Genomic DNA, 22,172 nt, shown 5'->3' on the forward strand with positions numbered 1-22,172 from the left:
ACACCAAATACTAGTATGTCTGGACAAGCAAGCATGGTATCTTACGACTTGGGGTGGACCGTGGTTATCATTCCTGGTGTTGGCAACTTTTATGAAGTATGGACTATGGAACTATCAGGCTTTTGTCTTGGACTTGCCACCCAGCAACATTGACAGACCTGGGTTACGTTACTCAGACAACTCGTGCTGTCTAATAATGCTGAGAATTCTACCCCGCCCGAGTAATGTCATTTCATGCTGTTTATGTCTGCAAATAAAGTTGAAGCTTGTTTATTTGGTGGATTTACTTATGTGATTTATATAAAGGTGAACTATTAGAACTTACTTCAGTGATAAAAGACTTATTTTGTACAGTGTATAAAAAATCTCTTCAGTTTTTACATTTTTGATATTTTGATGTGGAAATAAGAACATTTGTTTCAATACGTTCCAATCTGAGTATAATGTCATAATACACGTATAGTACAATTTTACATTCCTACGTCACTCAACTCTGAGACAAGATGTCATACATATGTAGCTGTGAAGCATCTAGGTCCACTGCAATGAAACAAGCTTGCCGTTGATTGGTCTAAAATGCATGACCTCTGCAAAGGGAGGGAAAGAGAATAGCAGCATGGAATATACCGTTTTTTGTCACATTTTCTTTACTTTGATGGGCACGATAGACTTTAATACCTTTGTCTTGGTGTTGTTATGTAGCCCCATAAAGCTGAACCTTGTTTTGTGCCTTCCCAAAGCGCATTCTACCATGGGGCCCATGAATATTTGCACCTGGGCCCCATCTGGGCAGCATATGGGAATACCATATGGATCCTATTGGGCCCATAAATTCTGACCCCTACGAATACATACTGAATATGGAACCCTTCAGGAAACCTTGTGTATAAGCTGGGGAGCATTATGTGCATTATTGGATATTTTCATATGGGATCCATGTGAACATTTAGGTATGGGTCCCAGATGGGTATTTGTGTGTGGGGCCCGGATGGGTAAATGTATATGGGACCCTCATGGGTATCCCCATACAGAACCCAGATGACTATGAATGAAATCTAAATATTTACTCTTCCCTATGTCTCTGTCTGGATACCATCATCGTATAATTGAAAACATTCTTAAGTGCGGCGTAAAACACCTGTGAAATAAATAAATAAATACTTACTCTCATGATAATCAAAATCCGGCTATGATGATTTTCATTTGGTAAGCTCTTGTCAATGAGGTTCAACATGTTGTAAACTTGAGGAAAGGTTAGGGAATTTTTTTAAACGTACATAGAATCACAAAAAGTCCGGTTATGAGTGTTAGCTTATTTGTTTATTAAGCAAATCAAATTATATGCTACATACATATTATATACATGTACGTGTACATGGATTTCTTAATTTTCTGTTTGCTATACAGAAACTAGCTCTATATACATGTACTGTTATAGTGGCACTCCATCGGGGAATCTTGAGCAAAATGTTCAATTGGCAAGCGTTGCTCTCTTTAAGTAAAGGTTTCAGGTCAATTCAATCAAGATATGAATCCGTAGAAGTTTAATTGGCTGTCACACACATTAAGGGATCCCCCATCACTAATAGGTCTGTAAGTCTCACTAGCCTAGCAAAAGTAGCTGAGCAGGTCTTCCATTCTCCGTCACTGACAGGCCTGTAAGTCTACCAAAGGTAACTGACCAGATCTTCCATCCTCCCTTTATCAGTCATTGGCAGCGAATTTAACACAACTCTGCCTCTGAAAATAAAAAGTGTATTTGATAAATCTGTTCAGGCCTGTATTTTATCAAACACTTACATACTTCACCTGACATTTACAATTATATATCCTAGATACATCTCTGACAGGTAACGCATATGTATATATATATATATATATATATATATATATATATATATATATATATACAGGCAACTCAAGCTGATACATCGTTACGGATCATACAGTGTTATTATGATGATCTATATGTATATTCAACTGAAAACCACAATTGTGAAATTTTTTTTTTTAATACATGTGATAGTATTACAAGAGATCTGCCACTTATGGGGTATGGTCAACAAAGGAAAATCTTACATCCATAACTCCATACTCGCATCCCTGTGTTTTTATACACTCATTTGAAGTGATGAAATGTTCACTAAAAATTGTGTATGATATTAGTAAGGTAAACATATTCTTTCTTGTGTTCTTTGCTCACAACACCTTATTGGTTAGGGGTCTACGAACAGTTTCTCTGCACATCACACGTACATGTAGATCACACGTACATACAGACCTGCATGCTAGATTTCACTTACTCAACTTTTCTTTGGAAAGCTTCAGCGTGTCAAGAGCCTCTGTCCTTTCCCTTTGTCCCCGTCCAAGTTTGAATGGTCATCGACATAAGCATTAGCATTCTCATAATGTTTGAAATATCTCAGTTCAAGTCTTTCTTCCAAGCATTGCTACCTTGACACAATCTGTAATGTAAAGAACAGTCCAACATTAGAGTAAATACTAGTTATTAAAAATACATGTTAATCAACACCAACAGATGGAGCGGGATGCTGAGTATAGTGCTATACAATGAACCAATTCGGTCCATATCAGACAATGATATTGATACATTACATGTAAATGTATATGGTAGGGAATCACTAACCACATTGTTAACATCGTTTCACGAAAATGAATACACTATACAGCCTAAGCGAAACCTGCATGCGAATACAATAGAACGGCAATTAATTCATAATTTTAACTAGACCCACATGTAGTTTATTATGAGAACAAGTTTAACTTTTTCAAGATAGAAATAGCCCTATGTACATGTATTTGATTTCTTTCTTTTCCTTGTATTTATGTATAAAATAATATCTAAAATTTACAAGTTGTAAGTAGTTGTACTGTAGCTGCATGTGGCAGTGTTTACATTTATGGGGGCTGCCATCTTGAATGGTGACATCACGGCACTGCTGAGCTCTGGTACAGGCTACTGCATGAGGCTAATGTACTCCAGACACTACAGCAATAGGAATGTCCCCCAAGTCCAAGAAGATCTGTCTTACACCATTGAGTGAGTGCGTGCTTGGGGTTTAACGTCGTACTCAACAATTTTTCAGTCATATGACGACGAAGGAATCATTAGGGTGCATGTAGCCTACGTGTAATGTGCCTCCTTGTCGCAGGACGGATTTCCACCGCTCTTTTATTTAGTGCTGCTTCACTGAGACGACTTACCGAAGGCAAGTAAGTGGCCCAGCCCGAGCCATTATACTGATACGGGTCAACCAGTCGTTGCACTATCCCCTTCATGCTGAACGCCAAGCGAGGAAGTTACAACTTCCTCTTTTAAAGTCTTAGGTCTTACACCATTGAAAATCCCTGCCCAAAGGCACAGTAAAGTGACTAAGCATGACAATGTTAGTATGTGGAAATTACACTTGTACAGAAAACAAGAACTGCTGTAAATCCCTGTTTACTAAACTTTTTTAAGGTTTATAAACCTTTCACCAACTATTTGTATTGATGAGGAGCCTGAAGAAATGTCTATTTATTAAAAATCTAGTCATTATTCGAATACATTAACCAATGTACATATTTACTTTCTAAACAACCAGTTTTACAATAATCCATACAAAATTTCAATGAAACCTGATTAGACTAATCATATTCCATGTTTGCCAACAAGTAAAGGTTTGCAAAACTTTAGCAAAGTATTAGCAAATGCAAAGTATCCTGAATGTTTGCCAAGTACTATAAAACAGGTCAGTAGCTTATACACCCCCCCCCCCAAAAAAAAGCTAATTCATAGTGTCTAGTTTTTGATACTATAAAAAATTAATACCTTTTTTATTTTATTTTCTATGAATTACCAGGATAATTAAAGTCTTACCTGTTGATTTGAATTGATATAACTTGTAAAAGTGTCCTATAGCTTTCCATCAGATGTTGACAGTTCTGTGTGGTAAAAAGAGAGACAGAGGGCTACACTGGACATCACAGGATCTCATGTAGGTCACATGACACCAATTAAGTCCAAGTGCCATAATTAAACCAGTAAGCACCAATTAAGTAAACCCATGAACTCCTAGAGGGTATGTTGGTAGAAGGGGTTTGGGTGTGTGTGTGTGTGGGGGGGGGGGGGCTCTGTCTCTTCATGTTACACCTCAAAATTTTTTTCCACGTCAAAATATTATTAAAGTTACGGTTCCAAAGTATTTTGGACAGTATATCTGTAGTTTATTAAAACTAACAGATATATCTGTAGGCCCTGATGAAAGCATCTTCTGATTGGCTTGATGAATTTCATTAGTTTAGTTGTATCCATTTGCACTGTGTTACTCACCTATAATGGCAGTCTTACCCCAACCGGCTAACAGCACACAAACCAGTACACTTTTCTGGCCTGAAATTCCACACTTGATCAAAACTGAAAGAATGTCTCCCACAGAAAGAGACTATACTGGTGTCCTATATACATGTATTTAAACTGATATATCGTACATGGGAAGGACTTCAGCAACCTGCGGATGGTCATGGGTTTCCCCCAGGCTCTGCACAGTTTCCTCCCACCATAATGCTAGCCACCGTCATATAAGTGAAATATTCTTGAGTATGGCTTACAACACCAATCATATAAATATATAAACTGATTTATCTGATTTCATTGATCTACCATGAACATAGAAATTAATTTAAGTAGTACTTTTTGCTTTTTTTTGTTTGTTTCTGATAAATCACACAAACTTAATGAACAATTATATACATGTAGGCATAATGAATTTATGAAATGCATCATATGATGAATGAGTAAATTTGTTTATTTTCTTACCTTTTAATTTTATAGCTTGTGTAGGCTATACACTGTAGGTCTACATATACTTATTCCTTTAAGTTAAAACAATTTTTTCCTCCCATTTATACTTGTTATTTAGAATTTAAATATGCTTGCATATAGTATCAGTATATGGGTCCAATATGGGCCCCATATACACAAACTTACTTGGGAGTTAACTGGGTTTACCCTTGTGGGTCCTTTATGGGCTGAATGTGGGAAAATGTTATCTTACCCATAAGGGACCAATATGAAATTTTAATGGGAAAATAAGTGAAATTTTGAAATGTTATCTTTTTAGCCATATGTTACTCATGTGGGATATACCTGGGCAAACCCATGCCCAAATCACGCCCATATATCTGGGTTGTCAAATCCCTTGAATGCTGTGCATTCTGGAAGATTTGACTCTGTATCGGGTTACACAACAAACATCCCTACTGCAGTGTTTAACCCTTGTACAAACCACCATTTCACTATCCATGATTCTAAGTGAATATCATTATTATATCTACCATAATCACCTTCAGATTTATTACATGAATTCATCAAGACTTATCAACTGGAAATATGACAATATGAAAATTTTACCTTTTGAGTAAAAGCAATTGGTAGTTTATGTGTTTTGCTTTAATTGAATTATGTCATGAAAAAGTAATGCAACCTGAAAACATCACTGTATGAGAACAGTGATACATGTACAATATCAATGAGCTGGGCGTCATTTTGAAGAAGGCAGTCAAAATTCAAGCATTAGTGTTTAAAATACTGTAGCTTATATTTCAAGATTTTAAAAATATGTTGGTACAAAATAAGCATTTATATTTATAACAAATATAGACATTTGTAAAATACTTTCAGGTATGTAAAGACCTTCCATATATCACAGCACTGGGATCAACGCATAGACGTGGATTTGCAAGAGAAGTTCTTAATTAATCTACAATACGATGTTCATATTTACAACAACAACAAAAAAATACATATACCCTGCATACATTATACAGTTTGTCCCGAAAAAAAAATATTAGCATTCACTAATTCACATTAGCATTTACAGACTGACTCTTCATCACACATCAAAAAGGACAGCTTAATAACCAATATTAATCTAAACATGTAAGTATAATATCAGAACCGGTAAACTTGTCATATTATATGAGCACAATTTCAAATTTGCATAAATAACACAAGGCATGTCTACAAAACACGGTTGTGCATGCAGTCTACATCAAAAAGACACTAAAAGCCACCGTTATATGTATATAAAGTAACGATTATATCTTAAAACTGTGTACAATTGTCTACATTGGCCATTGGCATCATTTAACATCAACTTACCAGATCAATTTGTGCAAATTAGTTCAGCCCAACATACGCGCCATGTGTACATGAAAATAACTAATGGATGCCAACCAGTTAAAAAAATAAAAAAAAGAGATCACAATACAGTGCAAAGAATTGAAACTTTGAAGCCAGTTTTACTCCCCTGGTCTCTTTGTCCTATCTAACCTATCATCAGACTCGCTAAGGGCATATAGCGATGCAGAGCTGCTCTCCTTCGTCACGCCCACAGTCTGTGTGTCTCCTGACAGCTCAGGGGGAGGTAATGAACAGTTACAGGAGCCATTCAGGGGAGTCACTGTGTCATAGTGATTACCATTTGTGTGACACACTGTGATGTAACACTGTGGACAAGATGTGGTGATGTTGTTGGAATGAGGAAAACAAGGAGAGAAATGAAGCCAGCTGTACTGATTGCCAGTATGATCTGGAGAGAAAACATAAATGTCCCGTTGAAGAAGCGTGGATGCTGCATATATTTCTGCAGTTGTTGCCCACACTGCAAACTGACGCATCTCCTCCACATGATCAGCAAATGACTGAGTGCATGTGTCTGTAAACTGTTCAAACTCCGCCCTGTGTCCTGCCATAAGGTCAACTATTGTCTGACGTAGTTCGTAGTGACAGTCCTCTGACCCGTAGATTTCTTTACTCAGAGCACGAAAAAAACAGTTTCCGTCCCCTTGCACATAGTCCAGCTGTCTGCCTTCTTCCTTAAAGATTGCTGTTAGAGAACCATAAGCTTCATACGATGGGGGACTAGTTGGTTTTCTTCTGTGAGATGGTGGAGTACACGTGCATGTAGAAGTACTGACATCTGGCTTGTCCTTACTAGAGTGTGAGGCTATCACTGTATCTTTACCTGAATGACCCTTCTTTTTCCAAGCAGTTGAAGATGCCTTATTGTTTACTGTCTGCTTTGCGCCTCCCACAAGTGGAGAAGTGACCATTTGCTCTCCCCTAACTGGCATCTGAGGTCGCGGAGGTGCTTCGTCATTTTCTCTCGCTGACGACCTTACGACTGACGGCGACTTAGAACTCGAAGCCCCAGTTCCCATTCTCCCGTTCCCAGAGTCCGACTGTCCACTATACGAAGACGAGGTGGTCGCTCCACCACGAAAGCGCCACACGCCAGCGGGTGACAACACAGTTGCGAAGCTTTCCTCCCGTTCTACTGCGGACAGATTCAAGCGCAGGCATGGGTGAGCACACACTCGATGGAAAGTCGTCTGTCTACCTCTCCGTTTCCTTGACAGGCTGCTGTTGTTGTTCACATTCAGGTAAAACGTGTCACAGTCCACGTTAATTGCACGATCTTCATCACAAGTTTCACAATCACATGCGTTGTTGTTGTAAACACTCTTGTCAAAAAACCAGTCAATAGGAATGGTATAGCACGACGGAAAACCGCTCACCAGCATCTTGAAAATAGAACTGTGTCCAGCGTGTTTGATCCCAGAAGCTTTCTGAACCAGAGTTATGATTCATACTCAGCCTCCGGGATTTTATATACGCTGACAAAACACGCAATCAAACTGTGTCACCTTCCAGAAGGATCGAGCAACCTCACTGTCACGTGATGACAACAATGCCGTTTCTAGCAGCAATGGAGTTATCTCCCTTCCCCGATGCCTTCATCACACTGGAATGATATTTAAGAAATAATGTTCCTGCTATAGGTGTCTCGCAGCAGTATGACAAACCGTTTTATATTTTGATCCAAATTTTTTCGTATGTTAAAATAATTTAAAATATCTTGAATTCATAAAAATTTAAGATATCAGAGAAAGAATTAAAGACATCAAGAACAGAAATAAAGATAAAAATAAATGTAGTCTTTTTCTTGATATCTTCAAATCATTTCCAGATATCACGAATTCATGTCAAATATCGCAGTTTCAATTCATGATATCACGAATTCATTTCAAGATATCATTAAATATGGTGGACGAAAGAACATAAAGGTCTTTTATGCTATTAAAGTTTAAGTTTCAGTTATATTTTCATAACTTATACGTTGTTTGGCAGCGTGGTGCTGACAGTTTGGAAGTATAAGAAAATTAAACTGGGAAGTACAGAAAATCTGTAAAAATGAACTCTTAAGTCACAAGGCATAAAGATTATCAAAAAAGTTTCTAGGGATCTACTACAGTTCACGGACATGCATGTTTCGCCCAATACTCCAGATGAGTGAAATGCCGACAACCTCGACTTCATCGTACACTCGCTGCGCAATGAAGTCTGGGATAGGTTTAATGATATCAGGAATTGAATTCAAGATATCAAGAATTGAATACAAATTACCATTAATTAAATTAATGATATCTTATCATTATGATCTTATCATAAAATAATTATCATCTCTCGAATTCCACATGTCAAGAAATAGTTAGTATTCCTGATATCTTGAAATGAATAGATGATATCATCAATCCATTTTATGACACCATTAAATGAATTAAAAATATCTTAAATTGTTTTAACTCATCAAACAGTTTGGATTAAAAAGTAAAACGTCTTGCCATACACCCGTTCCACAAAGCCCACGTAACGTTACGTGCGCGTATCTTGCATAGCGACCTATAACATCGTAGGTATTGCGTCGCCATGGTAGTTACATAGACATAGCGCTACGTGCGTTGTGTGAAACGGGGCTTAGGGGTTTGACATCTATTCACTGGCATGCCAACATTACAAACATTCATTTCAGGGGAGACAAGTGATGAATGTGAAACGCGTAAAATTCCTTCCCGCCCGTATCAAGACGATCCAAAGTTGTGGACTCATTTGTCTTTTCCTTTTGAAGTCATAATTAGCGGTGTACATGTACTCATAAAACATATATGTAGTACACACGCACTACAACGTTGTAGAAGAAAACGAGGCGTTCTACTGTATTTTGGACCGCCTGTGTAGCTTTTCCTCGAGTCTCCCAATCTCAAAACACACGTATACTGTAGCATTGCCTCCCCTGAAATGTGTTAGCAGTGTGATGTGTCGATTTCCACGTGATCAAATTAATTTTTCATCTTGTGGGAAACAGTGAGACTGGCACGTGCCTGTTAAATGGCGTGGTATTGGTAGGGTGATATTAAAAAGTCATGTGGCATTATCGTATATATTTTATCGTATATCGTATTTATTTTGGCACCAAATAATTTAAATTACATCATTTACAAAAATGTCAATTAGCCAATTTTGAGGTTATATCCTATTAAAGGCACTAGCAATGCAACTTTGTAATTATAATTTTGCAGATTTTAATACAGGCTTTAAACTTCAGGACATCTGAAGTCACATTATCTAAGAGCATATTCAACAATGTTACTATCATTTATGAAGTAGCCGGGCACGTGGTACTGCCAGGTTTTTGTGACCGCCCAAATAATAATTTGATGGCTTAGTGATGTTTTGAATAAACTGGTCTTGTCAAATGTTATGTCAGGGAATGGTATTGTTGTGAACAAAATGGTGTGAACAAAAATCAACAAAAGTTATGTAGCAAACACAGGCATAAACGTTTAGGGGAAATTGGTAGGTCGTATTAATATGGTGCCGATCTTAATTGGACAAGAGCAGCCGACAGGAAACTGCCAAGGCCTTGGCCTTATTCAGCTAAAACTTGAACTGTAAGCCATTGCCAAAAGCTGAAAAGATTGGACTATCTACGTACCTGTACATGTACTCAGAGGCCCGAAAAAGAACATCTGAATGAAAGCAAACAAAAATGAAGTACCGGTATGGTTGTCAGTTGACAAACGATACACGCACCGATGACTGCAGTGTATATACATGTCCGAACTTAACGTTAATCTTTTTCTTAGAATTGTTTATAACTGAATAAAATACATATATACATTCAAATGTTCTAAGGTCGGCTTCATCGACGACATTTGCTATCAGCAACATCACAGACTTTGTAAAATATATATAATGATGCTGTAATAGCTCGCTTTACTTGAATGGATAGACATTAAACCTGTGGTCTTAAATAATTATAGTACACACGTTATAATAGCTATAGCCACTAAAGTGATCACTGCGTGTTGCAAAGACATTTAAAAAACAGACGACCGCGCTCTTTTCCTTCAGCCCTATAAACATAATCTGCGCTAACCACATGCAGTTTAACTTTTTAACTCAATGTTATTAACAGATTGGAAGATTATAAAATCAGGGCTTCGCAAATTTTTTGTTAAGGATTTATAATGACATAGAAGTGGGTGAGAAGATGCGTTATAAGGGGCATGCACAGTACACCAGTATACTTTCACAGTCACGTAAATATTAAAATCTATATATTCATACAAACGTGACCTTGTAAACATCACGAATTGAGGTCTGTGGTACATTAATCATACCAAGTTTGACAGATTACGAGAATGTAGGAAAAAGCGTAACCTTATTTGGTTACATAGAGAATGTAAATCTGCATGGTACATCGGCACGTAGGCGTACAGTGAATAGCTGAAGTGTAGCTGAATAGCTACTGGAGTCCATTTACGGATTGATATAGGACGAAAAACAAACATTTGATATGTCCATGTGTCTTTTCACAGGATGACTGGTCACGTTCACATTGTTTCCTTTGAATGATGCCTATAACTAAAAATATTCATCTTGGTAAAATAAAGACTCTCCAGTTTATGATTAAATTAAAATGCTTAAAAACCAATTATAATACATTTTTGCGAATATGTGCTTCGTGATCCAATCTCGGGCAACGTACTTTGGAGAGAAGATGGTGCCACAATTTGTACAGCGTAATGAATACTCCCCGGAAATACGTCTACGAACCTGAAGAGGCGCCGAGCCAAAGTTCCGCTTTCTGAGACGAGTAAATCTATGCGTCGAAACAGACATTCGCATACCAGCCAATATCAACCAGTAAGGACGTTCCAATCGCAAGGCAAATCCACCCCCCCTCTCCGCCAAAAAAAAAGAGGTATAGGCTAACTCAAACAACCAAAGAAGCAGGGAAGTATGTAAAGTGTGAAAACAGGACGGAATCGTACCAAGATAAGCAGTCAACAGTTTTCCATGATGTTAGAAAGACGTAAGCTATGTTCTGGGCGACTGAGTGAAATCAGTATTCAAATCGTGTACAATGCTTGAATATCAGTTGTCGATAGCAACATATGTATACGCTTTGATTGCAACTGTTCATATATCCAACGTAGCGATCTAATTCAACAAGTTGAATTAGATGAACGAGCGGTCCTAACACCTGGGTGTTTAGCGGCGAATTTATTTATTGCCATCACATAAAAATAAACGGATCAGGACATGGTGACTCATAGTTCACCAGCAGAAATTTGTTTTATGCAGAAATTCTGGTATGATACTGTCTAGGCCTACTAAAGACTACAACATAGGCAGTCAAACTGGAGGAGCAACCACTGTGTAATTGTAGACAAATGGTCACCCCTGATTCTGAAATGTCTCTTGTCATTTGCATTTTACCTGTTAGGGTTTTGTATGTAAATGCCTAAATATTAGCAACTTACCTCCCCCTAGCATTATGGCTCTGGCAAAATTACGTAAAACAAATACAGTGATGTTAGTTGCAGTTTATTAGATTATACACCGGCGTAGATTTACCCAAACCTCTAGACCAAAGGAAACTGGACGCAATCTGTCATGTTGCTCCAGATGCCAGATAGATTACACAGCAATCAATATGTACGCGTGTTTATCAGCTTGATGGATGTATTTTCCGATATTAAGTTAAAAACTCTTGCTGCTTGTTTTGTGAAAATATTTAGATCAATTGAAATCTTTCATTCATTCCAATATCTGAATTCATTATTTAGATTCCTGAGTAGTCACCTTAATGTGACAAAACTCCATACTGTTCAGGGTGATATAAATGCGCAACTACACCTTCCACTATTATCACGAAAGCATGCACTTGCTCTTTTCATAGTGCACTAATACTGCATACTATGGGTATCATGAGCTTCTCCTGCATGGGGTAATAATGATTGCTGCATGGAGACTATTATGATATATTATTACAAAGGGCTCATGCAGCTCCGGAAATCATACTGGTTTTCGCTATATACTGGTATAGACCATAAATATCCCTTCACGAATGATCGAGGTGGCGTGCTCGAACCGAGCAACATTACCTCCGACATTTGTTAAGTATCTGGACAGGTGATGTATAGCCTTCGCGCACTGAACTCATAATAAATAAACCACAGCACTGAAAAACATACAATGTACATAGAATTTCATGTAAGAGGGCAGGGTCCGTTATAGTACTAAAAATATGGTCATCGTTTAAGATATCCAACATATATACCCGAGTAATTTTATGGCTTACAATTAATTCATTTTTTATTTTATTTTATTGTGATTTAACGCTATACTAAAGAATGTTTCATTTTTACGTTTGCCGTCGGTTTTACGGATGGAGGAAATCTAAGAGCCAGGATAAACCACCGAGTAGATCTAATTACCGACAAACTCCCGCTTGTGACATCCACCATATGGGTGGAAGACAAATGTTCTTCAACGACCGTGCCAAAGGCCACAGGTGCCACCCAGCCCTTACCAACAGTGAGAGCAAGGGAATCTACAAATCCCCAATTCTAGGCCAGTTTCGAACTTCGTGCGGTTCGTGCGGCCTGGGGACTGATCAGTAAGCACCAGAGGCCACTTTCACAAAGATGTCGTACTTGTATGATATCGCACATATAGGACAACGGTACATTAACAGTGACGTACAAAATATCGTACGACAAATGTAAGGCCTACGATAAATAAATGTCTTACGCCGCTTTGTGAAAGTGGCCCGCACCAATTTTACTGCCTGGCTCAACCACTTGTAGGCCCTACTAGTTAGCGGTTTGTTGATCTAAATCACTGCAGCAAGTGCTGCCAATAATGTGATGGTATATATATACATATGAGAAAGCAATTTTTACCCACGGCACAACACTCATTACATTAGACAATTTTATTTTTACCATAACAGCAGGTTCAGTGAGTTAGGCGCTCAGATGTTTGTATTTGCATTTGACCTGGGCATCACCCTCGGATCACGTGTGTGAAATTTCAACTGTCATGCCCAGAATATCGGCCGTCTTTCCCGTATCATTGAAAACTGTTCACTGTTTCTCTGTTAAATCTTACCAGTCTTATTTAATATTCATATATTATTCCTTACTGTTGTTCATTTGGCAACTGGTGTTACTGTATGGCTGTTTTGGAAATGGTATTGCCATTAATGGCTTTAAACGCCCCTTTATGGTTTACGAGTGCTACACAAATGTTGGATATGTTGCGCATATCAGGCTTTCATTGTTTATGGGATCTTGGCTGACAGCGCTTGTGGAGTGGTTATAGCAGTCTTAAATTCGTTGGATACCAAGCACTTGTATCCTCCACCAAGATGGGCCTGCAAGTTTGTAAGCCATACGCGTGAAAGTTGGTCAGTAACTATCCAAAAGGTCCGTTGTTCGCCAAAGCTTCCTCCACAAATAATACAGGCAATTCAACATACACCGGTAAGTGATAATTCTTAAGTATGGCGTGAAATGATAAGGAATTAAATGAAAACAAAAGTACTCCATAGAGCGTCTAGAGAACCCGAGTTTGTCTGGCTGGAAAATCGAGACCATCGACACATTATTCTACCAAAGTCTTTATTGACTTAAATAAAATTGGGTTAAACTATCGATACTAAAGACAGGCCATGTAACGAAATGCAACCCTAGGACCTTAGGTGTTCACAGTGTTGCATTTTGTAATAAACATGGAAATTTGTAGAAAATTACAGAGAAAGTTTGACATATTTGAGCGGCCGCAATTTCATAAGTGAACAAAACTGAGCGGCTGCAATTTCGTACGTGGACAAAACTGAGCGGCCGCAATTTCATAAGTGGAGAAAACGGAGCGGCCGCAATTTCACGAGTGGATGAAACGCAGCAGCCACAATTTCATGAATGGACGAAATTAAGCAGATCCTGTAAAGCCACCTTCAAGGGCCCAGATCATGCCAACTTTCCGAAATAAATAAAAAATCTTTCGAAAATGGATTTGAAGACGTGGCAAGAGCCAAGTGTCATAGGGTAGTGTTCCAAAACCTGCTGCTTTTTATAATATAATGCAATTCAAAAAACTTTTATTTAACAAATGGGTACACCCAGCATTTTTGTATGTGGCAACCAAACAGAAAATAGCCATCTGTCTCAGGATAATGTCGATTACAGCGGAACAGAACCCTCGACATATTTTGGATGAAACATAACAAATTTTATCATGACAAAGCCTCGTCACTTCCCTCAATCTGTAAGAACAGGTCACACTCACATTTCAGATGACTTACATTGACAACAAGGCACACACATCATTCAGAAGGATTCCCAGCGGAGCACACCTATGTAGCCATTGTCACAAGACAACATACAGAACCATACATCACATGGCTTAATAAGACACAAGATACAACTACCTGTTCACAGGACAACAGTACAGAACCACACCTCATCTGGTTTAATAGGATAATAAGGATACAACTATCGTTTACAAGGTTACACAAGACAACAGTACACAACCATATATTATATGTTGGGACACAACAAAGTTTCACAGGACAACAGCACTGAAGCACATATCGGATGGTTTAAAAAGATGACAAGACACAACCATCTTTCACAAGGTTTCACAGGACAACTGTACAGAACCATACATCATATGGTTTACAGGTCACAGGACACAACCATCTTTCACAAGATTTCACAGGACAACTGTACAGAACCATGTATCATATGGTTTAATAGGTCACAGGACACAACCATCTCTCATAAGGTTTCAATGGACAACTGTACAGAACCATAAATCGTTTGGTTTATAGGACACAGGAAACAACCATCTTTCACAAGATTTCACGGGACAACTGTACAGAACCATGTATCATATGGTTTATAGGTCACAGGACACAACCATCTTTCATAGAATAACTGTACAAAAACCACAAATCACATGGTTTAATAGGTCACAGGACACAACCATCTTTCATAGAACAACTGTACAAAAACCACAAATCACATGGTTTAATAGGACAAAGGTCACAACCATCTTTCATGGAACAACTGTACAAAAACCACAAATCACATGGTTTAATAGGACACAGGTCACAGCCATCTTTCATAGAACAACTGTACAAAAACCACAAATCACATGGTTTAATAGGACAAAGGTCACAACCATCTTTCATGGAACAACTGTACAAAAACCACAAATCACATGGTTTAATAGGACAAAGGTCACAACCATCTTTCATAGAACAACTGTACAAAAACCACAAATCACATGGTTTAATAGGACACAGGTCACAGCCATCTTTCATGGAACAACTGTACAAAAACCACAAATCACATGGTTTAATAGGACAAAGGTCACAACCATCTTTCATGGAACAACTGTACAAAAACCACAAATCACATGGTTTAATAGGACACAGGTCACAACCATCTTTCATAAAACAGCTGTACAAAAACCACAAATCACATGGTTTAATAGGACAAAGGTCACAACCATCTTTCACAAAATTTCACAAGACCACTTCTTTCTTTAATTATGATTTAACGATCAGTTAACTGAAAGATGATCAAGTCAATGCAGGTGTGAAACCATGATAAAATTTATTAAAATAAATAGAGCTAAAAATATCAGCAACATTTATTGAATGTTGACAGACATATACAAAAGGTGCACAAGCACCAACAGCACTGATCCTCAGAATACAAATTAACGTTACACAGCTTTATTCATGTTGATCACATCATGCACTCACGAGTCAACTAAAGTAAATATATGTATCTACATCAACCATAACTGACAGTAAGGCACAAATGAACAACACCTGTACTACAGCACTGCCTGCACAACTGTATTTCATAGCTATTTGCTAAACAAATGTCTTTACAGAATTAACCTTGTCCTAATATGGCAATATAAGAAAAGAATTGCCAAGGAGTTTCCTTTATCACAAATTCAGCATTTTAAGACACTATAAACTCAGCTCATATACACTAGGTGTGCAAGTAAGTCATAATGCCTGTGGAATGAAAGTTTTGCATGTCAAATACTTTCTCAAGGGAGCTTTATACTCGATGCATACAACCATGCACAACTGCCTTTTACTGTTTACAGATAATAAAGAATTCATCCCTGATAAGTGATTTACACCAATAACATAATTATCTATAATGATTCTTTACATACACTTTATGTAGCTGTCTAAAACTGATATTTTGTGAAGAAAAGTAATGCAATTAATGTTGACCAAACTGATAAATTGGAAAAGCTCTATATGGTAACATCAGAGCATCTGCGTTTAAAATTTTAAATGTACTTATCCCTGAAGATAATGGCACTGTACAAAGCCCTGAAGAAATGTTATATTACAGAGAAAAGTTCTATCAAGTGATGTTCACAGTAATGACTTGATTGTCATCATTAATGACACAAATATTCAGAAAAGGGAAAGAAATGCTAAGATGACAATACACTCTACCCATGGACATTTACTTCACCATCAGTTTATGGTGGGAGGGAGGGAGGGAGGAAGAGAGAGAGAGAGGGAGAGACAGACAGACAGACAGACATACCAATGTATAAGATTTGCCAGGGAATCCAGGCTACAGAGTGCAGCCACCATACACAATCACAGGTGATATCATACAGGTGATATCAGGCAATGTGGTATTGGGAATGTACATGACATAAGACGTGATACAAGTGATATCAGACAATATGTTGGAGGCGATATCAGACAATGTGTTGGAGGCGATATCAGACAATGTGATACAGGCGATATCAGGCAATGTGATACTGGAAATATAAGACAATGTGAAATAGATGATATCAGACAATGTGTTAATGTGATATCAGACATTGTCATACAGGTGATATCAGGCAATGTGGTATTGGGGATATCAGATCTTGTGATACAGTGGATATCAAACAATTGTCTGCCAAATGCAGAATACAGGTGATATCTGATAATGTGATACAGGTGATATCAGAAAATAATCAGTGAAATGAAGAAATACCATTTAGAAAGTGTTATTAAATGTTAGGATCATACTTATTGCTATTTGGGATTACACTGTCTGGCTATATTGGTCTACTGGTCAAGATGATTAACTGATATGTATTACTGGCAATTTAGTGTCCGACTCTAAGGTCGATGGTTCAAAACCTGTGCTATATCCAGAAAGTGTAATCCGTTATAAAGATAATGCTGTTACCATTATCAGTCAAACATAAGACATTAAATTTCCCTGAGTGTAATGATAGGCACTTGACTGCCTTGTTACCCTGTGTATCCAGTTGTGCATTGTATTCACGAAATCATAGGTCTGACCATGACATACAAAATCTAGCTTGATTAGATACATTCAAATCAAAATAATTATCGATAAAACACTAAAACAAACTAATCATTTCTGATCAATGATAAGCTATCTGCGATGTCAAGTTAAATACAATGACACTGACACTGAGAAGAAGCATCTAACTTAGTTCAAAAAAGAAATGATGGACATGTATGTATTAATGTTACACCAGTACTTGAAGTTCTCTACACGTCAGACATTTGGGAAAATTCCAAGTGAGATCAGGTGGAAAACTGTACAGATAAACAATTGTTAGTTGAGAAATTCAACAAGTCAGTATACCATCAATGTCAATTTGTTTCACAAGAAATAAATAAAAATGGCATTTGGTCGTGGTCAGAAAGTTAGTGTACTGGCTTTTAGTCTCTACATCACATAAGATGGGTTCTGTATCATTGTCACAGGGGGAAGTTTCTACATTTCCCTCTTTTTATTAAGAAGAATGCAGTATTAAGCGCTTTATAATGGTACTCTTTCATGTGGTCATGCATGAAGGCCACTTGTCAGTGAAGTGGCCCACCCAGGAGGTTAGGTGGGAATGTACACCTACACTGAGCACACCTCAATGTTTAATTTTGCTGTTGTGAACACCAGGTTCATGTTTTTATTAGTCAATAAACCCCTTGTCAGATATGCTATGTCAAAAACGAATTGACGTCACTCTACACTTGACATCAACCTGAGCTTAAAATCTCCCAAAAAATACAATGCACCTGACCCACTTCAATTAACACTGGTGTAATTTTGGTACTTTCACACAAACTTGGATGGTTTTCATTCTGAGAACTTTCAAATACTGACGTCTTTTCAGATTTGAACTTGAAGGGCTTTGCTGTCACTTCTTCCGGTAAGAAGAAAATAATGGTACATATATATGACCAGGCCTACAAAAGCTTCTATCTTATCCATTTCATGGTAAACTTCGGCAATCTAAACTGACTGTGTAGGTCAACTGAGCAACGTATAAACACATACATACACGAACATTGATATACACTAACTTCAAATGTGATACTGAAACAACTCAAATAGAGATGACTTTGAAACCTCCATCTCTCGAAAGTGTAATCACAATAAGCTCTACAGCTACCTCCGTGCATCAATCCCCCTGCTGGACACCACTCATCTTGGTGTCTAGAATAACACATTTCCAGAATGCTCAATAAATGAATGCTTATGGTCTGACGCTTTGCCAGTAATGCAGCCATACATTGGTGAGCCAGTGCTCTGTACATGCAGCCATATGTTGGTGAGCCAGTGCTCTGTACATGCAGCCATATGTTAGTGAGCCAGTGCTCTGTTCATGCAGCCATATGTTAGTGAGCCAGTGCTCTGTTCATGCAGCCATACGTTGGTGAGCCAGTGCTCTGTACATGCAGCCATATGTTAGTGAGCCAGTGCTCTGTACATGCAGCCATATGTTAGTGAGCCAGTGCTCTGTACATGCAGCCATATGTTGGTGAGCCAGTGCTCTGTACATGCAGCCATATGTTAGTGAGCCAGTGCTCTGTTCATGCAGCCATATGTTAGTGAGCCAGTGCTCTGTTCATGCAGCCATACGTTGGTGAGCCAGTGCTCTGTACATGCAGCCATATGTTGGTGAGCCAGTACATGTGTATACATGGACATGATATGGTACATGACAAAGCAATGTCTTGACAGCTGAATCAACACAGTACTGTGCCAATCTTCTGCTCATCTGGTTCAGCTTCTCTCATTGTATAGTTATAAACACAGGCATCACTTTTACCAAAGATGGTTCCATAATACATAAAAACACTCAAACTTAATGCAATTCAGAGGTTGTTTTTTGGATGTGAAAAGCTTTTCAAGGGATGCATCTGTGTTCAAACTCCAGGACTTGAGATAGTGGACTCTTACTTAACAACATTTAAGATGCAATACTGTCCCATTATATTCAAAAAATTTTGGATGGGGGCGGGGTTGGAGGAATTGTTGGGGATAGTAAGGGAAAGGATGGTGGTGGTAGATGGGATGATTGAAGGGGGTTAGGTATGGGGACACTGAAGGCAACACTGTGGCTCAAATGCCAGTGAAGGATGATCAAGGCTGAAGGCACTAGGACTGTGCCAGGATGTGGAATGCTGAAGACATGGAGACACTGAAGGATGAGGGATGCTGAAGGCATGGGGACATTGAAACATGCTGAATGCTGATGGTATAGGGACACTGAAGGATGATGCATGCTGAAGGCATGGGGACATTGAAACATGCAGAATGCTGATGGCATGGGGACATTGAAACATGCTGAATGCTGATGGTATAGGTACACTGAAGGATGATGCATGCTGAAGGCATGGAGACACTGAAGGATGAGGGATGCTGATGGCATGGGGACATTGAAACATGCAGAATGCTGATGGCATGGGGACATTGAAACATGCTGAATGCTGATGGTATAGGTACACTGAAGGATGATGCATGCTGAAGGCATGGAGACACTGAAGGATGAGGGATGCTGATGGCATGGGGACATTGAAACATGCCGAATGCTGAAGGCATGGAGACACTGAAGCATGCTGAATGCTGATGGCATGGGGACACTGAAACATGCTGAATGCTGATGGTATAGGGACACTGAAGGATGATGCATGCTGAAGGCATGGAGACACTGAAGCATGCTGAATGCTGATGGCATGGGGACATTGAAACATGCAGAATGCTGATGGTATAGGGACACTGAAAAATGATGCATGCTGATGGCACGGAGACACTGAAGGATGAGGGATGCTGATGGCATGGGGCATACAGGAGCATACAGAATGTTGATGAGATAGGGGCACTGCAGGATGAGGAAAGCTGATGGCATGAGGACACTGAAGGATGAGGGATGCTGAAGGCATGGGGGCACTGAAGATGTGGAATGTTGATGGCATAGGGAAACCCAAAGAGGAGTAATGCAGATGGCAAGGGGATAATGAAGCTTGCGGAATGCTGATGGCATGAGAACACCGGAGGATGAGAAATTCTAATTGGATGAGGATACTGGAGGATGAGGAATGCTGATTAGATGAGGACAATGGAGGATGAGAAATGCTAACTGCATGGGGACAATGAAGGATGAGGTGCGCCGATGGCACAGGGACACTGAAGCATGCAAAATAGCATGGGGATACTTGAGGATGAGGATGATACTTGAGGATGAGGAAGCCTTAAACAATGAAACACTGTATGAGGTCATTCCTGCAGCCTAAAGGTACTAATCATGACCTAAACCAAACACCTCTGTCAGAAGTGGCTCAACCTCCACTAAATTCATTTTGGCCAGCATTTTGGAATGGATTTCATTAATGTTCCTTATATCTGTCAGTTTCAAAACTAAATGAGGGAATAACGTGTGGTCCTCTGGAAATCGCACCTTTATGTAAGATTCAAGTAAGTCTGCATACATCTCTTGAGTCTTTTGAACACTTTCCCGCTGCAGCAGTCCAGGACGGTCGCTAGCAAAGAGTGCTAACGCTGTAATCAGCTTGAGAATGCTCACATCTCCTTGGCATAGTGTCAGCAAAGAGGATACAAACTTTTTGTACTCTTTCAGCATGTTTTTCGTGTCTTCTCCAAACTCATTCAACGATCCACTATCCAGAAAGCGAGTAGCTGCTGCCCCTGAGGTGGTGGGTGATTGACTAGTGCTATTGTCCAGAGCACTGGTTGAGGGGTTGGTCGTCACATTCCAGTTATTATTTCGGGTGTCAAAGTACATGGCTGATCTGATCATCATGATCTCCGTGACAGCCCCTTTCAGCAAGGCGATCTGGTCATCTTTAGACAAACAAGTGAATGCTGTGATACCCTTGGCTAATTTCACCATTCTCAACACGGAGCCTTCAGCAAGATTGAAGAACTGAGTCGCCGAAGATGGGTTAGGTTTCTGTGCAGTTTTCACTGGGATTTGCAGAGCCAGCTCATGGGCTCTCTCCAGCTCTTCCATCAGAGTTTGGTGTTTGGGTTCTAGTTTAGCCATGGCCTCCTGAGAAACTCTTACGATATCAGAATTGGTTTGGGTCATCAATCTAACAATGGCTACCTTGGCTGGTGGTTCTGTGGAGGAGCTTGAGGGGCTGGACTCCCCACTAAGGCCAGGGTCAGTGGGCTGCCCAGTGGACTGACCCTCATCCTCCTCTAAGGCACTATCATCCACAAACTCACCATTCCGCCGCCTCCGATTCTGGATGATTTTTTGTTTGCGTGTTCTCTTCTGCTCAGCATCTAGGCAAATTATAAAGGGGCTAACTTGAATACACTTCCAGATTAATTAATAAAACATTTATTGATAAAATAATTATTTGTGTATTTGATAGCTGGTTAATGCCAATCTCAAAAATTATTTATGACACAAAAACTCAGTCTGAGCAATCCGAGTAACAGCTTCATACATGTATGTCAACTCAGCAACGGAGGAAAAATGGGCAATAAAAATACTGAAAACTGTCAAAACGACACAAAATGTCTGTAAGTCATCATCTGTCGGTACATGTATCTTGCCAAGGTGATGTCACATACCATGTTTCAATTCAATACTAAAAACAATTTGTTTAGGAAATATGTCATAGTCCAATGCAGACAATAAAGCA

General features: G+C 38.9%; 2 protein-coding genes and 1 long non-coding RNA gene across 4 annotated transcripts in view; all 3 read right to left on the reverse strand.

Annotated features, from left to right (window-relative positions):
- Window positions 1-1,453: 1,453 nt before the first annotated feature.
- Window positions 1,454-4,097, reverse strand: LOC135462032 (uncharacterized). The gene is made up of 3 exons (XR_010443423.1): window positions 3,881-4,097; window positions 2,304-2,465; window positions 1,454-1,740 (listed from the first exon to the last, which is right to left on the reverse strand). It is a non-coding gene; the product is annotated as an uncharacterized LOC135462032 (long non-coding RNA).
- Window positions 4,098-5,356: 1,259 nt separating this feature from the next.
- LOC135481922 (uncharacterized) lies at window positions 5,357-7,753 on the reverse strand. The gene has a single exon (XM_064761701.1). The coding sequence runs from the start codon at window positions 7,585-7,587 to the stop codon at window positions 6,304-6,306; it is 1,284 nt and encodes a 427-aa protein (XP_064617771.1). The 5' UTR covers window positions 7,588-7,753; the 3' UTR covers window positions 5,357-6,303.
- Window positions 7,754-19,935: 12,182 nt separating this feature from the next.
- Window positions 19,936-22,172, reverse strand: part of LOC135462084 (nuclear hormone receptor HR96-like) — a 48,121-nt gene continuing 45,884 nt past the window's right edge. For both annotated transcript variants that reach the window (XM_064739435.1, XM_064739436.1), the window contains exon 4: window positions 19,936-21,807. In XM_064739435.1, the coding sequence (XP_064595505.1) occupies window positions 20,798-21,807 (1,010 nt within the window). In that variant the 3' untranslated portion in view covers window positions 19,936-20,797. The remainder of the gene's footprint in view (window positions 21,808-22,172) is intronic.

This window comes from Liolophura sinensis, chromosome 1 (genome assembly GCF_032854445.1).
Source record: "Liolophura sinensis isolate JHLJ2023 chromosome 1, CUHK_Ljap_v2, whole genome shotgun sequence".
Classification (NCBI taxonomy): domain Eukaryota; kingdom Metazoa; phylum Mollusca; class Polyplacophora; order Chitonida; family Chitonidae; genus Liolophura; species Liolophura sinensis.